Source organism: Triticum aestivum, chromosome 4A (assembly GCF_018294505.1).
Source record: "Triticum aestivum cultivar Chinese Spring chromosome 4A, IWGSC CS RefSeq v2.1, whole genome shotgun sequence".
Taxonomy (NCBI): Eukaryota; Viridiplantae; Streptophyta; class Magnoliopsida; order Poales; family Poaceae; genus Triticum; species Triticum aestivum.
Window position 1 is genome coordinate 186,975,786 of NC_057803.1, and position 17,697 is coordinate 186,993,482.

General features: G+C 45.3%; 1 protein-coding gene across 1 annotated transcript; it reads left to right on the forward strand.

Annotated features, from left to right (window-relative positions):
* Nucleotides 1-12,841: 12,841 nt before the first annotated feature.
* Nucleotides 12,842-17,215, forward strand: LOC123085799 (transcription factor RF2b). The gene is made up of 4 exons (XM_044507509.1): nt 12,842-13,540; nt 15,328-15,460; nt 15,989-16,073; nt 16,508-17,215. The coding sequence occupies exons 1-4, from the start codon at nt 13,050-13,052 to the stop codon at nt 16,867-16,869; spliced, it is 1,071 nt and encodes a 356-aa protein (XP_044363444.1). The 5' UTR covers nt 12,842-13,049; the 3' UTR covers nt 16,870-17,215.
* Nucleotides 17,216-17,697: the final 482 nt, after the last annotated feature.

The following is a 17,697-nucleotide window of genomic DNA, read 5'->3' on the forward strand; positions in this document are numbered from 1 at the left end:
GAGTATAGCAGCGGAAAGTAAAACAATTGCATATGAAGGTAAAGGGAGGAGTTTTGAGGGAGCAAACGCAATGTAGACACGGAGATTTTTGGCATGGTTTCGATAGGTGGTGCTACCGTACATCCACGTTGATGGAGACTTCAACCCACGAAGGGTAACGGTTGCGCGAGTCCACGGAGGGCTCCACCCACGAAGGGTCCACGAAGAAGCAACCTTGTCTATCCCACCATGGTCGTCGCCCACGAAGGACTTGCCTCACTAGGGTAGATCTTCACGAAGTACGCGATCTCCTTACCCTTACAAACTCCTTGGGTCAACTCCACAATCTTGACGGAGGCTCCCAAGTGACACCTAACCAATCTAGGAGACACCACTCTCCAAGAGGTAACAAATGGTGTGTTGATGATGAACTCCTTGCTCTTGTGCTTCAAATGATAGTCTCCCCAACACTCAACTCTCTCTCATGGGATAGGATTTGGTGGAGAGATGATTTGAGTGGAAAGCAACTTGGGGAAGGCTAGAGATCAAGATTTATGTGGTTGGAATGGAATATCTTGACCTCAACACAAGTGTAGGTGGTTCTCTCTCAAAAAATATATGTTGGAAGTGTAGGCATGTTGTGATGGCTCTCTCTATGAATGAAGAGTGGGTGGAGGGGTATATATAGCCTCCACACAAAATCTAACCGTTACACACAATTTACCAAACTCGGTGGGACCGAATCATGAAACTCAGTCAGACCGATTTAGTTTATAATGTGACCATTAGGATTTTCGATGGGACCGACATGTAACTCAGTGAGACCGATTTCGTTAGGGTTAGGGCATAACGTAATCTCGGTGAGACCGATTACACAAACTCGGTGGGACCGATTTTGGTAATAGACAAATAGAGAGTTGGTTAGGCAAACTCGGTGGGACCGATTCGCTCATCTCGGTTGTACCGAAATGTTACGGAAGGGAAACACGAAGTTTGCATTGCAATCTCGGTGGGACCGATCGCTCATCTCGGTTTGATCGAAACATTACGAAGGGAAACAGAGAGATTACAATCCCATCTCGGTGAGACCGAGATCCCTATCGGTAAGACCAAAAAGACTAGGGTTTGTAGCAGTGGCTATATCAACTGAACTCGGTGGCTCCGGATAGACTGTTTCAGCGGGGCCGAGTTTGACTTTTGGTTTGGGACATATGTGGATGTGAGAAAGTAGTTGAGGGTTTTTGGAGCATATCACTAAGCACTTTGAGCAAGAAACTCATTAAGCAACACCTCACCCCCTCTTGATAGTATTGGCTTTTCCTATGGACTCAATGTGATCTTGGATCACTTAAAATGAAAAAATGTAGAGTCCTGAGCTTTGAGCTTGAGACAATCCTTTGTCCTTAGCATTTTGAGGGGTCCACATTTCTCATCCATGCCATGCCAATCATTGAGCTTTCCTGAAATGTTTATCTTGAAGTAGCATTAGCTCAATGAGCTATATGTTGTTAGGAATTACCAAAACCACCCAGGGATAGTTGTACTTTCAATGGGCCAAACTGATCAACGTCCCCGAGGAAGCTGAAGATGATCTTGATGTGTACAGTGAGCCTAGGAAGGATCACAACTCCATGGCTAACATGTACAAGCCAATCCCAGATGCAGCATTGGACACACACAAGTTTGGTTCTATATACTATTTGCTTGCTGGACTGACCACCATGAACACCATCTTGAGGCACACTCTTTTGCCCAAGTTAGGAGATCATAGGATGATTCGTGGTCACTCCATCAACTAGCTTCACTTGTTTGATGTCCCATAGAAATTCAAGGTGATGAGCTTGATTGTAGAGACTGTGAAGAGAAGAGCAGCAGACTAGAAGAGGTCTTGTGGATATGCCCCTCACATTCAGACTTTGATCAACTCCAAGATGGGAATTGGGACATATCTACTGGACAGAGAGCATCTTCCCCTGAGTCTAGACTTTGAGGACAATGAGGTTTTCATGGATGCTTCACATCCTACATGTGCAGAAGCCCAGCAGAAGATAGAGAAAGCAAAGGCTGCAAAAATAGAAAAGGCAGCAAGTGCCCCAAATGCTTTAATTGCGAATCTCAAGACCAAGCAAGATCAACTCAATTATCTGCTTGAGGCCACCATGAGAATTGAGCAAAGCTTGGCCACCTTGTCTCAAAATCAGAAAAGTCTTGAGAGGATCATTGAGACTAATATACATAACCTAGATGTGAAGGCCACTGAGATTCAAACTATTGCGGAGAAGCTTCAAGAGGATGCTGAGGGCAGGGATGATAGATGCACAACAGACACATTCGAGAGAGTGCCAAGGGCACAAAGATCATCAGTTGTGCCAGTTGCCAAAGACTCCAGGACTACCACTTTTCAGCACCTGCAGCCACTGTCACAGTTGTACCTCCAATGTCAACTCCTCCAGGTCCACAGACTTTTTCCGAGGCATTTGCATATGGAGTCCTCTCCACGTCGTCTATGCACACCGGAGCAACAAGCCAGAAGACCCCTTCAGGATCTCCCAGAGATCGTGCTTGGAGTTTCATACAGCACTATACGTTTTTGAACTTTTTGGTAACTTGTTGCCAAAGGGGGATAAAGTTTATAGATCATAGGCTTCGAGAGAGAGAGAGTGCCTCTTGTTTTTGTTGGTTGGTTTCATTTGCTACTCTTGCTACTTTGGTCGTTTGGTTGTCTGATTCCTATGCTACAATTTGTGTTATGCTCGTGAGATACTTATGTGATCATGTGATCATATTACGCTTAATGTGTGCCTGTATGATTATATCCATGAATATTTGTGTATGATCAATCACTTGTATCCTTGGTGATGAGTGCATGTTATTTAACTCTTATCATTTTGAGCGCTCCACCAAGATGTATGTGACATGGAAGAAGTGACCCATGATCCTAATTGATTATGCATTTGCATTCAAAAGCAAGTTTTAAATAATGCACAAATTTAGGGGGAGCTCTTGCTTATCACATACTTCTCAAAGCAACGATGTATTTCATTCATTTTATCATTTGTCGAAGCTTTGATCCATATGTTGTCATCAATTACCAAAAAGGGGCGCTTCAGGGGCCCGTTTACAGGGCCGAGCTGCCTTGGGTCAGACTCATATGGGACTCTTACTACTTGAATTCTGTGCCTCACGCGTCCCCGATTTGTGGTCCTTTTTGGTGGAAGCAAATCTGCAAGCTAATGCCAATTTTCAGAGGTATATCTTCCCCGTTGGTTGGTAATGGTAAAAATATTGCCATGTGGCATGACAAATGGCATGAGGTTCTTCCGGCAGATCATTTTGCATGCCTCTTTTCTTTTGTCATTAATGAGGACTGCTCGGTGGCAGAGTTCTATGCTTCTAATGATTGGTCCGACATGTTTCACATCTCCCTCTTGCCAGAAGCGTTCGAGGAACTTCAATTAGTGCTTTCTTTCAAACCGGAAAGCCTCAATCACTCGGATGCAGCGGACTCTTGGATCTATGTCTGGGGGCGAGTGTATTTTCCCAAAAAATTCTATGAGCATTGTCATAAGGACATTGTGGCGCCTCCTCCTTTTGCTTGGATTTGGAAATCTAAACTGCATATGAAACTTAAGGTATTTATGTGGTTTTTGCTGGCAGACAGATTAAATACTAGGAACATGCTCAGAAGACGTCACTTTAATGTTAATGAAGGATTCAACTACGTCCTCCGTAGTGCTGGGGTGGAAGAAACCATTGAGCATTTAATTTTCACGTGTCCCTTCAGCTCTTCTTGCTGGCAGAAAGTGGGGATTGTTTGGAACTTGAACCTCTCCAGAATAGAAGCCATCCAAGCTGCCAGACAATCTTTTAACAGGGAACTTTTCTTTGAATTTGTGGGGATTGTGGCCTGGAATATTTGGAAGGAAAGGAACAACTTTATTTTCAGGCAGATACCACCTTCTTTGGCAGCTTGGAGAGGGAGAACCAAGAAGGACCTCCTCTGGTTCAAATTTAGAGTTGACAAAACTCATTGGGACTACATTACTTTATTTGCCCTAGCTTTGTAATTTAATCCTCTCCACTGATCTTTTCAGTCACCCACTACTTGTATTAGTTTCCCCTATTTGACTCTTTTCACCCCCCCCCTTTTGAGGGCTTTCCCTCAAGAGTATGTACATATGATGTAACTCCATTTTATTTTAATGCAACACAGTATGAGCCTCTCCTGCTGTTTTCAAGGTCAAAAAAATACCAAAAAGGGGGAGACTAAAAGTGCAACTAATCCCCGGGTGGTTTTGGTAATTTATAACAACATATAGCTCATTGAACTAATATCCATTCAAGTTAAATATTTCAAAAAGTTCAAGGAATGGCATGGCATGGACTAGAGATGTAGACCCCTCAAAATGCTAAGGACACATATTGGCTAAAGCTCAAGACTCTTCATTTACATTTTAGTGATCCAAGATCACATTGAGTCCATAGGAAAGCCAATACTATTAAAAGGGGATGAGGTGTTGCTTAATGGTATACTTGCTCAAAATGCTTAGTGATATTGCTCCAAATCCCTCAACCACTTTCTCATTTCCAGATATGTCCAAAACCCAAAGTCAAACTGGCCCCACCGAAAAATTCTATCCGGCGTCACCGAGTTCATTTGGCCTAGCCACTGCCAGAAACCCTAACACCTCGGACACACTGATACGGATCTCGGTCTCACCGAATGGCCTCGCAAACTCTGCGTTTCCTGTTGCAATTATTTTGGTATCACCGATCTGTGCAATCGGTCCCACCGAGTTTGCTTGACCAACTCTATGTTTGCTCTTTGCTGAAATCGGTCTCACCGAGTTCAAGCAATCGGCTTCACCGAGATGAGGTTTTGCCCTAGCCCTAGCACATCGGTCCCATCGAGTTGTTCCAGTCGGTCCCACCGAGATTCCTAATGCTCACATTTTGAACTGAATCGGTCTCACCGAGTTCTTCTATTCGGTCTAACCGAGATCGGTCAAATGTGTGTAATGGTTGGATTTTGTGTGGAGGCTATATATACCCCTCCACCCCCTTCTCCATATGTGAGTGAGCCATCAGAACGTGCCTACACTTCCAACCTACATTTTCTGAGAGAGAACCACCTACGCATGTGTTAAGATCAAGATATTCCAGTCCAACCACAAGAATCTTGATTTCTAGCCTTCCTGTGACGCCCCCGATTTGACCGTACACTAATCATACACGCAAATGTGTATGATCAAGATCAAGGACTAATGGGAAGATATCACAACACCACTCTAGACACAAATTAAAATAATACAAGCTTTATATTACAAGCCAGGGGCCTCAAGGGCTCGAATACATAAGCTCGAAAACACAAGAGTCAGCGGAAGCAACAATATCTGAGTACAAACATAAGTTAAACAAGATTGCCTTAAGAAGGCTAGGACAAAAGTAGCAACGATCGAAAAGGCAAGGCCTCCTGCCTGGGACCCTCTTAACTACTCCTGATTGTCGTCAGCGGCCCGCACGTAGTAGTAGGCACCTCCAGTGTAGTAGGGGTCGTCGTCGTCGGTGGCATCTAGCTCCTGGGCTCCAACGTTTGGTCGCAACAACCGGATATAGAAAGGGGAAAGGGGGGAGCAAAGCAACCGTGAGTACTCATCCAAAGTACTCGCAAGCAAGGAGCTACACTACATATGCATTGGTATCAATGAAAGGGGGAGTGTATGTGGACAGAACTGCAGAATGCCAGAATAAGAGGGGGATAGCTAGTCCTATCGAAGACTATGCTTCTGGCAGCCTCCATCTTGAAGCAGTAGAAGAGAGTAGATGGTAAGTTCACCAAGTAGCATCGCATAGCATAAACCTACCCGGTGATCCTCCCCTCGTCGCCCTATGAGAGAGTCATCACCGGGTTGTATCTAGCACTTGGAAGGGTGTGTTTTATTAATTATCTGGTTCTAGTTGTCATAAGGTCAAGGTACAACTCCGGGTCGTCCTTTTACCGAGGGACACGGCTATTCGAATAGATAACTTCCCTGTAGGGGTGCACGACAATTCCCAACATGCTCGATTCCCTTTGGTCGGACACACTTTCCTGGGTCATGCCCGACCTCGGAAGATCAACACGTCGCAACCCTACCTAGGCACAACAAAGAGGTCAGCATGCCAGTCTAAATCCTATGTGCACAGGGGCCTGGGCCCATCGCCCATTGCACACCTGCACGTTGCATACGCGACCGGTGAGCAGACCTAGCAACCTCCATTACAAAGGAAGTTGCATTACGCGGTCCAACCCGGCGCACGCAGCTCAGTCGCTGATGTCAAGAAGGCTTCGGCTGATACCACGACGTTGAGTGCCCATAACTGTTCCCGCATAGTTGGTTAGTGCGTATAGGCCAGTGGCCAGACTCAGATCAAATACCAAGATCTCGTTAAGCGTGTTAATTGATGTAACCGCGGACATCGACCAGGGCCAGACCCACCTCTCTCCTAGGGGGTCTCAACCTGCCCCGTCGCTCCGCCTCAAAGTAACAGTTGGGGGCCGTCGATAACCCAGGCCCACCACTATCGGGATGGAACCACCTGTCCCTTCAGCCCCCACATCGGAATCACTTGCGGGTACTCTACGAGCCGACCCGACTTTAGTCACCACATATATCATGTATTATGTATAAAAGTATATACTCGTGATCACCTCCCGAGTGATCACGGCCCGATAGTATAGCATGGCAGAGGGACAAGAATGAAGGGTCACTGATGATAAACTAGCATCCTATACTAAGCATTTAGGATTGCAGGTAAAGGTAACAACAGTAGTAGCAAAGACAGGCTATGCATCAAGATAGGATTAACGGAAAGCAGCAACATGCTACAGTACTCTAATGCAAGCAGTAGAGAGAAGAATAGGCGATATCTGGTGATCAAGTGAGGGGGGGCTTGCTTGGAAGCTCTGCTGAAAAGGTCTGGTCGTCAAGGATGTAGTCAGTGTCAGGAGCAGCGTCAGCCTCGGTGTCTACCAAAAAAGTAGCGAAGGGGGAACACAATAAATAACGGAGCAAATAATTGCATCACAAAGCATGACATGGCAAAACCTTGTGCTAGAGGCGACCTAACGCAGTGGTAGGTGCTACCGGCGAAGGGGGGGACATCCGGAAAAGTATTCCCGGTGTTTCGCGTTTTCGGACAGATGAAGCAGAGGGGAAAAGTTGCATGTTTGCTATGCTAGGGATGTGTGGCGGGTGAAAGGACCGTGTATTCGGATTTGTCTCTTTGTTCTGAGCAACTTTCATGTATAAAACATTTTCATCCGAGATACAGATTATTTTATATGAAATTTCAAAGTTTTTAACAATATTCTGGAATTAATTTTAATTCGAAAACAAATGTTAAAATGCTATGTGCACACAACACAATGTACACAAAAGGGCACACTGGCTGACATGTGGGACCAGGGGGCCTAGTTGACCAGTCAAAGTTTGACTGGTCAACAGGGGTGGGGGCCCCTGTGATACACTGTTTACTTAGTTAACAAATGTAACTAGTTTAACATAGGTTTAGATTATTTAAGTCAAATTAATTAAGTTAAATAATTCACTAAGTAATTAGTTAATTGACTAATTAATCATTTTAATTATTACTTATTATCTATTTTACTTTTCTTTACTTTTCTTTTGTTCTTTTTCGTTCTCTTAGGGGCGGGTCCCAGTGGTCATTGACCCATGCGGGGCAACATGCCCGGCCTCACAGAGGAGGCCGGCGATGGCCACAGCGGGACGGGGTCACGACAAAAGGGGCGGCGGCCATCCGGAGCCGCGGCGAGTGGAGCGGCGCAGACGGACAATGGTCGAAGCAGGCGAGAACGCAGGAGGGAGCAGCAGTAGCTGGAGCAGGGACCGTCCATGGCCGGGCTTGGTGAGAGGGGGCGCGGGTGGACGAGCGCCTGTGCGGGGCCAGCGGAGGGGAGGGGAGGGTTGCGATGTGTGCGCGGGGCAGAGGCGGGCTACAGTGACGAACACGGGTCTGGCTGCGGCCGTAGGCGGGGCCAGGCAATGCCTGGACGCGGTGCGCGCGGCGGGAGTGCGTGCGGGGCGGTGGTGGCCACGAGCGGGCGCTGGAGCGCGTGCACGGCAAAGAGGTGGGGAAGGCGGGGAGGTGTTCCTCACCCTCATTGTAGAGGTGTGGGTGGCGTGGCTCGAGGAGGAGGATGAGGAGGCAACGACGACGATGGGCGGCTCCGGCGAAGTAGTGGCGGGACGAGGCAGCGACGGTGTGCGGCGGGGGCGCCCGGGGCGCGGCCTAGATCCAGTCGGGGAGGTCGAGGTGGAGGACGGGGCGTCAGGGCGTCGAGCGACGCCGGTGACGGCAAGGGGCGAGGAGCGCCGCGGTGGCACAGAAGGCGGCGATCGGCGTCGAGGGCGAGGCCCTGGACCCAAAAGGGTTGTGCGGTCGTGGGTTAGGGTTACGGAGTAGTAGGGGGGGTTAGTAGTGGGTTATGTGGATCGGGGTGGGCCGGCCTGTTGGGTCGGTTGGCCCATGGGGGGGTTTCCTTTTGTTTTTTGTGTGTTTTATCTTTTTCCTTTTTATTTATTTTATTTTCTGTTTTCTTTTAACTTCTAATTTATTTAACTCTATTAAGATAAATAATTAGCGCCTAAATTAGTGTTGTAAATTAAGCCTCTACCATAAAAAGCTTGACTTCCAAATAAAATAGTTTAGGATTTTATAAAACTCAAAAGTCATTTATTTAATTGTTTTAGCCACAGTGTTAATTACTTTCGAGCATTTAAACATGTTTTAAAAATGTGTTTTCTCCACCATTATTACTCATGAATTATTTGTCACGTTTAGAGCATTTTAGTTTTAATGTTTGGAAACTTTTATTGTTTGACTTAAATTCAAATTTGAATTTGAATCGATTTTGAACTAATGCGAGATTAACAACAGTAACCGTGGTGACTTGGCATCATTAACATGGGATTACTGTAGCCTAATTATCCGGGCGTCACACTTTCTCAAGTTGCTTTCCACTCAAATTATCTTTCCACCATATCCAAATCTGTGAGAGAGAGTTGAGTGTTGGGGAGTCTATCATTTGAAGCACAAGAGTAAGGAGTTCATCATCAACACAACATCTATTACCTTTTGAAGAGTGGTGTCTCCTAGATTAGTTAGGTGTCGCTTGGGAGTCTTCGACAAGGTTGTGGAGTTGAACCAAGAAGTTTGTAAGGGCAAGGAGATCGCCTACTCATGAAGATCTACCCGAGTGAGACAAGTCCTTCATGGGCAATGGCCATGGTGGGATAGACAACGTTGCTTCTTCGTGGACCCTTCATGGGTGGAGCCCTCCGTGGACTCGCGCAACTGTTACCCTTCGTGGGTTGAAGTCTCCATCAATGTGGATGTACGATAGCACCACCTATCGGAACCACGCCAAAAATCTCCGTGTCATCATTGTGTTTTCTCTCTCCAGACCCTTCCCTTTACCTTCATATGTAATGTTTTACTTTCCGCTGCTACACTCTTAAAATTGCATGTGTAGATTGATTGCTTGACTAGTGCTAATTGCTAAAATCTGCCACAACTAAAATTGAAAAAATGTTAGATTTTTATTGGGTCAAGTAGTCTAATCATTCCCCCTCCAGACCTACTTTTGATCCTGCAGAGGAGTCCCCTACCAACGGCCCCGCTCTCCGCCCTAATCCCTCCCTCGATGTTCGTGCTGATCTACCATCACCATTAAGGGGGAGAAGGCGTGTGCCGCCCCCCCAAGCCAAGAAGCCAGATCTGATGTCTCCCGAGCCATTGACACTTGTATTATCACGAAAGAAAAATATGAAAGAAAAATATGATGTCCATTGTTGGGCATGCAACTAATACGCCACCATGTCTATTATTAAGTCTTGAAACAAATGCTATTTACCATTCTATCCTAATAAAAAATGTTTGTTATTAACTCTCGAGGAAAGCAACCAATGCATTTACCCTTCTATCCTAACCAAAAAATTATATGACTTAATGAAAAAATGTGAACCACTTGCTCATGCAATTTGCTACAAAACCATCAATAATGAATGCAATTTGCCACATTTTCTAAGTAGGGACATTATCCTGCTTAGATAGCTATAACTGAACAGACCAACCCTCACCCCGCTCACTCTCAACCCTCACTCTTATCACAAAATTAACTAACTCGTGATCTAAGTGAGCCAGTGATCGACGCCGCCATGGCAGGCCAACGGCAAGGGACAAGGGCGGCAACCACCTTCCCGTATTAGTGCTATGGACCCCCCACACTCTATGTACAACAAACTTTATGTATGCCATTTGTCATGGTATGATAGTTCTTCAATTTTTTTTGCAGTTGATAGTTCTTCAACTTATTCACACTAATTTTATTAATCCACTCTTGTGCATGTGAAATATGTATGTTCTCCCATATTTCACTATGTGATGCAAGGGTAGTTACATAGGAATCCTAATTTATCCCTCAACACTTAAATTCCACGAAGATGCACTTTCACCAATCTTGTCACATGAAACATATTATATTATTACAAACGCTTACACACCATGATGGCACGGGCCGACTATACTTTGTTTAATATGTTTTATAACACATTACAAATAATAAAAAATAATATAATTCTAATAGCGGGCTAAACATATTGCGGCATGAAGCAAATGCAATTAGTGCATACACATAGATCAATTCCCTCTAGCAAAAATCTATCATTTTTTGCAAAATCCACCATACCTCCACATATTGACTCTATTTTTTCAGATTCGTCTCGGCTAATATTACAACCACTACCGTGGTGTCTGGTCCTTCTTGAATCCTTGTCGATAGCTACCATCATGTCCTCCTCGAATCCTTGTCTCTAGCAATCCTGGCATTGCACTGTCATAACGGTTGCTGCTAGGAATTGTGACTTACACAACAGGGTTTGAAGTGGTGTGTCCAACACAACTGCAGAGTGTCCATTTGAGTCTGAAGTGCTTCTGTTAGGAAAGTTTGGTCGGTACACATGTAAGGTGTAATCAGTTTCATAGTTGGACTATCATGTATAACAAAGAACAATGTAATAATAAAAATAAGAGGGTTGTGAATATATAGGTATGGCCAATTTTTTTGTATGACAACATAATTAAAAATTATTTTCATGTAATTATATTTCTATAATATTTGTCATATAATACTATTTTCATTACCAAACATCAATAATTTCTCACCATCCAAGAGTGTCACCTCCTTACCGGATAGAAGTTTCTTTGCTTCACTTCAGGCCCTCTAGAAATGTAATGGCTAAAACTACTAATAAATCTAATGGTTCCAATAAAAGATATTTTGGGTTAACTACATCTTCAAGGAATTTGACCACAAAGGTGAACGAAAGCGGTGTTTCCGGCGGAGGCAGAGCTGCATGGCCTGACCGAAGAGGGGGTAGACGGAAGGATTTCCTTAGCTGGCCCATGTCTCTGGAGGGTGGGGGGTTTGGGGCGGCGAGGAGGTGAAGCAGGACGGGGCGACTACCCCGAAGGGATGGAGCAGTGTCGTGATTACAATGTGCATAGCCATGGCCCAGTAGGGGGTGGCGGATGGAGAGCCCTTGCGGAGGCCCTCGATGCCTGTGTCGTGGTCGTAGACACATGCTGCCCTAGGGTGAGGCAATGACATCGACTTCATCGTCCCACGAGTCGGGTCCTCGACCATACCACGCTTGACGAGGTTGATCTCGGCCACCAGCTGGTGGTGGCAGGTGTGGCGGAGGGGCGGTGATGTTGAGGAACCCTAGAAAAAGATGGTCGAGGGACAGAAGGATTGGAGAGATCGTCAAAGTGATGATTTTTCTGAGAGAGGGATGAGTTGGGTCAATAGAGGGAGGGGAATTACGTGCGAGGGAGAAAAAAAAACATGAAAGGGGTGGTGAAAGGATGAGGTGAAATTAAACCGGTGATGCGAAATTTAACCAGTTGGTTGGCCACTTTGTTGTGGGTAGTTAACAAGAGTGGAGGAGTTCAAACCAATACTGAAAACCGATTGGGTTGTGTTATCACACATTGATTTCTTTCTATAAATTGCCCTATGTTATCAAACATTGATTCTTTTAAATAGACTTGGTCTGTAAAGATTGATTATTTTAACGAGATCACAGTGATAGATTTTTTTCCTTAATGACATTACTAAATTAGACAGATACTACAAAACAAATTAAGTAGATTAGTGGGTTAAAAACCAGTTAAAACAAATTGACGAGATAAAAAATCAATGGGGAAGATTTAACCGAAATGAGGACGATGCTACCAACTAATCAAGATGAGTACATAGTGGGACCTGTATGGGCCAACAATGACGACTACCAGACTCCGCCCCTAGAGCCAACCCAAAAGAACAAGAGTGACTGTTGTGGTATAGACGAGCGGGCTAGAGGAGGACACAGAGAAGACAGTGCGAGCATCCGCCGTCTCTAGCCATGCCCAATTTTGGCTGAAAATGAGTCAAAAAATGACAATAAAACGGGCAGCCGTCCATTTGCGTCGGCTCAAAAAAAATTGCGTTGGCGTGTTGGACCATATTTTTTGTTCGCTTACACCCATGGAGACAAAAAATCAATCGGCCCCTTGGAGTTGGCCTAATGCCCAAACAGCCCTTTGGTGGATGTCCACAGTTGTCCATAGCCAGACCAGCGAAGGTCGCGGGCGAGATCCACCGGTCGGCCCTGTGTGCCTGCGCCGATGGACACGCACAAGCATGCGCACGTGCCGATCCCGGTTCCGCCCCTAGCTGGTACTGTAGGAGAGAACAAGGAGAAGAAGGTGGCGCGTCCGGTCGTCCCTCCCCGTGAGCGCTCCGCTCACATGCACATGCATGCCCATCCCCTCCTCCTTCCCTTCCCACTCCCAGTCCCATCTCACAGTCCCAGATCCCACTCCAGCCCCACCTCTTAAAAACCAGACCAAACCCGAACGCTACAGGAAAACACACAGGCGCAGCAGCAGCAGCCGCCGCCGCCTGCGCGCCCTATCTACAGCTTCCTCCCCCAATCCCTGGCCCTGCCCGGCCACTCCAGCGCCCAATGCAGCAGCCCAAACCCGCCGATCCGCCGGGCCGGCCCTTCCCGCCGCCTTCCCCGTCCATGGCGGCGGCGGCCACGGCCATGCGCGGGGCTCACCACCGCCGCGCCAGATCTGAGGTCGCCTTCCGCCTCCCGGACGACCTCGACATCGGCAGCGGCGCCGACGGCGACGCCTCCGCGGGCTTCGACGAGATCGGCTCCGAGGACGACCTCTTCTCCACATTCATGGACATCGAGAAGATCTCCTCCGGCCCCGCCGCGGGCTCAGACCGCGACCGCGACCGCGCCGCCGAGACCTCCTCCCCGCCGCGCCCCAAGCACCGCTACAGCAGCTCCGTCGACGGCTCCGGCCTCTTCTCCGCTGCCGGCAGCGCTGCGCGGAGGGACGCTGCTGCCGCCCAAGCGCTGGCCGATGTCCTGGAGGCCAAGAAGGCCATGTCCCCCGAGCAGCTCGCCGAGCTCGCAGCCATTGACCCCAAGCGCGCCAAAAGGTCCCGATCTCCCCCACACACCGATGCTCAATGTTACTTGCGCTAGTGTCAGTTAGTACGGATACTACAGATCAACTTCTTTCATTCCTGCTACTAGGTGGCAGGCAATGGCGTGAGGCATTCAAGGACAATTATCGTTTTTTTCGTGAGCTTAGGGAAAAATATGCGCATTTGCGGCTTAATTTGTTTCTTTGTCCCTAGCGTACTGTTTGTTTCTTTGTGCATTGTGTTGGATGGTTGGATGGCAGGTGGGAAGTTAAGGTGGTGGTTCTTTAGCGTTTGGTTGGTGGGATTTTGGATAGCTGCTTGTTTCTGTGTGATGGCGCATGCTTTAAAACGCCTTCTGCCGGGTGCTGGGCAGTTGGCGGGTCTACGAACATCTTCAGTAGTAATAATGGGTAGCTGTAATTCGCTTAATTATTTAACTGCAAGTCTTGTATAGTGGTGATCTAAACGCTCTTAGGCTGGTCATAGTGGGAGTAACTTAGCTAGTAACATAACGTTTTTCAAGACAAATTTGCTTATGTGACATGTAGTTAATGAGGAGAGAGGTGTTTGGAGTAACATACTATGTTACTGTAACATAACGGAACCCAAAGTAGAATGAGTCTACATTGTAATAAATGCAATCATCTATGATACTACTTCTATAGTATTACTTTGCACTATAAAAGTAATAACATAGACTAGTGTCATATGCATGACACTAGTCTAAGTTACTCCCCACTATGACTAGCCTTACTCTATTTCTTTACAGAGGGAGTACTTAGTTGTGATGCTTGGAAAGGTATTGGACAAATGCGAATCCTATAGTCAAAAGAAAACTAAAGACTAGTGACCCATGCAAACTTATTGTAACCAATTGTATGTATTTGTGTGAGTTGATAGTGAAAGCAAGTAGGAGACCAATGATAGCTAATGCATGCCAATTTTTTCCCGTTCTCACCTACATTTCTCTGTTGGAATGGTTCAGGTCAATAACAGTCAATCAAATTAGAGAAAATGACATCGCATTGATTAAAACCAAGTTGGCGCTGTAGCTATAAACAGTTGGGGTCTTCATTTCTAAAAATCACACTTCCTTCTAAACATGTGGTGCGGCAGTTAGTCTCTTCAATATTGTGGAGACGTTATCAGTGATAATCTTTAACAGTACTTCCTCTGGTTTTACATTTAATATCTCCATCTCCACTACTAGTAGTATTAAACAAGCGAGTTGTGGCAGAACATTGAATATCAGCCCTTCATTATCTTAGATCCAATGGCCTACATTGCTCCAATGACGTTGTAGCAATTAAAGCACCTTGAATCTCAATCAAAGCACCGTGCATTCCAAAAAAACAGTCGTATCAATCAATCAAATCACCGTAATTAGTATTCTAAAAAATAAACCACCATAACTAGCATTCCAAAAATGTAAATCACCGTAATTAGCATTCCAAAACAAACATCTTTATCCCCGCAAAAAAAATCGTAATTTGGAATGTTCTCACATCAGTCGACTTGATCCCCAAACCACAACCCTGTAAGCCGCGAACTGTGCCATCGCTGGCGTCTCACCACTATTGCCGATTAAAATCAGAAACTTCTAAATTTTGGATTGTGTGTTGCACATACATAACTACTAGTAGTAATTTCTAACTATACAGCTTAAGGCATTGTCTAATTTTGTTGAGTTGTGCTATGCGCCTATGCCCCCAAATCTTTTACATGCAATACATTTTTCTTCTAAAAAATTCGAAACAGTTGTAACCTTGTGTTAACTCTCTGAGTTTGTAACCATGCAGAATTCTAGCAAACAGGCAATCTGCGGCTAGATCAAAAGAAAGGAAGGCTCGTTATATGACAGAACTTGAGCGGAAGGTTCAAACTCTTCAGACTGAAGCGACCACTCTCTCAGCTCAGCTCACGCTATTTCAGGTATCATTTCCCATTTTCCATCTGTCTGTTGTATCATGGGTATCAGGCCCAGTAACTTTATCTAGTTTATTGTAGTGAGAACACTGTAACGGCAATATAACATATTTCCTTTAAACAAGCTGGCTATATCAGCTACCAGATCACAGCTCGTTGCAAATTGCATCTGACTTCTTTGGATGTATGGACTAGGGCTATTGCATATGTTGTGATCAATCTAAGCATCCATTGGATTGTACTACCTCTGTACCATAATATAAGACGTTTTTGCAGTTCTATTTGAACTGCAAAAATGTTTTATATTGTGGTACGGAGGGAGTATATGGCTGTGTGTACATTTGGAGAGTTAATCCTGATTCTCTGCATGCGAGAATAAATAATTGTGTTAATATTGGCTTTGACCATCTCGTTCTAGCGGTTGGTATATTTTTATGCTGTTGGCTATTGAAGGCGCATCATGTTTCTAGGTTGCTGTGCTGCTGAGTTGAATTACTTGAGGCCTGTTAAACATTGTGTGTTATTCCCTTGCAGAGAGATACAACTGGGCTTTCTTCAGAAAATGCAGAGCTCAAGATAAGGTTGCAGGCCATGGAGCAGCAGGCTCAACTGCGTGATGGTAAGCATTTTAGATAAATAATCATTGTGCAGTGTGCAGTTTAATACTTATCAGTAACATAACTAATTAGAGAACTGGCAATCATTTTGGAAGTGCTATGCCATCCCAACCCATCATTGTTTCCTGGCTTGCTCACTCTGTTTAATGCTATATGAGTCAATCTAGGCTTCTAGTTTTTCCATTGCTTCAGTCATTGTTCCAGGTGAAGATAAATTTGACGTTATCTTTGTCATTCCTCCTTTTCTCTCTTGGCACGACACACGGAACAGGGTTAAACTTGGTTTTGTCAAATTACCGCATATTTTGAATCTTATTCGAAGTGCTGGAATTATTTACGAGTTATGATTTGTGGTACATAGTGATTTATATTGGACCAATGTAGAACAAAGTGGTGACATGCAGTATGTTGTAACAAAACCTGGTATATTGTGCAGCTTTGAATGACGCACTGAAGCAGGAAGTGGAGAGGCTCAAGATGGCTACGGGTGAGATGTCAAATTCCAGTGATGCATATAGCGTGGGATTGCAACATGTCCTATACAACTCGTCCTTCTTCCCACAGTCCCAGCAAAACACAGCCCAGCACCAGGGGGGTGCCCGATTTCCACCCCCATTCCACCTGCCTCATCCTAATGTACCAAACCATCAGATGCTATCCCACCCAAACACGCTGTCAGATATCATGCAACAAGATCATCTTGCACGGCTCCAGGGTTTGGACATCAGCAAAGGGCATCCAGTTGTGAAGTCAGAGAGCAGCTCGATCTCTGCCAGCGAAAGCAGCAGTACATTCTAACCAGGCCTATGCCTACCCTGATCGAGTTCTCAGTTTCATTAGGTTCCTTTGTTCATAGCCTCTGACATCCTTGTGCTGTTTCTGGTCCTGTAAACTTAATTTTTCATTCCATTTGTTCCATTTTAGTTGAAATTCGTTGTAATCCCAGTTGCTGATTTTTGTAGACACGATCCCTGGGTTCCTCCCACCCGTTTGTTTCGGGTTCATTTTCTGCGTGCGTGATGTGTTGTTTGGGATTATATTGGGGAACTGGGAGGGGCTTCCTCCCAGAATACCGTGTTGATGTTGTTGGGACTGACTATTTTTGTCGTCAGAACAGTTTGAATTTGTGATGTTCATCATTGTACGCTTGTGGAGCTAGTTTTTCCTGCTTTATATATTGTTGTCTGTATTCAGCATCAGTGGGTGGTAACATAACTAGCATTTTAAAGCCCAATCTTCTGTTTTGAGATTTTGAATTGCACATGTTTGTTTCCCGAGGTTTGAAAACAAGAGGGGATGTTACATGTGTATTGCATCAATCTGATTCATTGTGATGGCTAGCTTTATTACTCCCTCCGTTCATTTTTATAAGATGTTTCAGACAACAGACATTGAACTGTTTTGACCGCTATCTGAAATGGCTACAGCGTCTTAGAGCATGGTTAATAGTGTAGCCAGCTGCTGGCTATATGGTCTTGCTACATCATTTATAACCAACCATATAGCTGGCAAGTAGTACAATGGTTGCATATAAATATGTAGTACTACTTTTTTGATACGTGGCCCACCTCCTCTCTCATAACCTGTCCGCTTCTCTTCTCTCTCCTCTCTCCTCCAATTCATCTA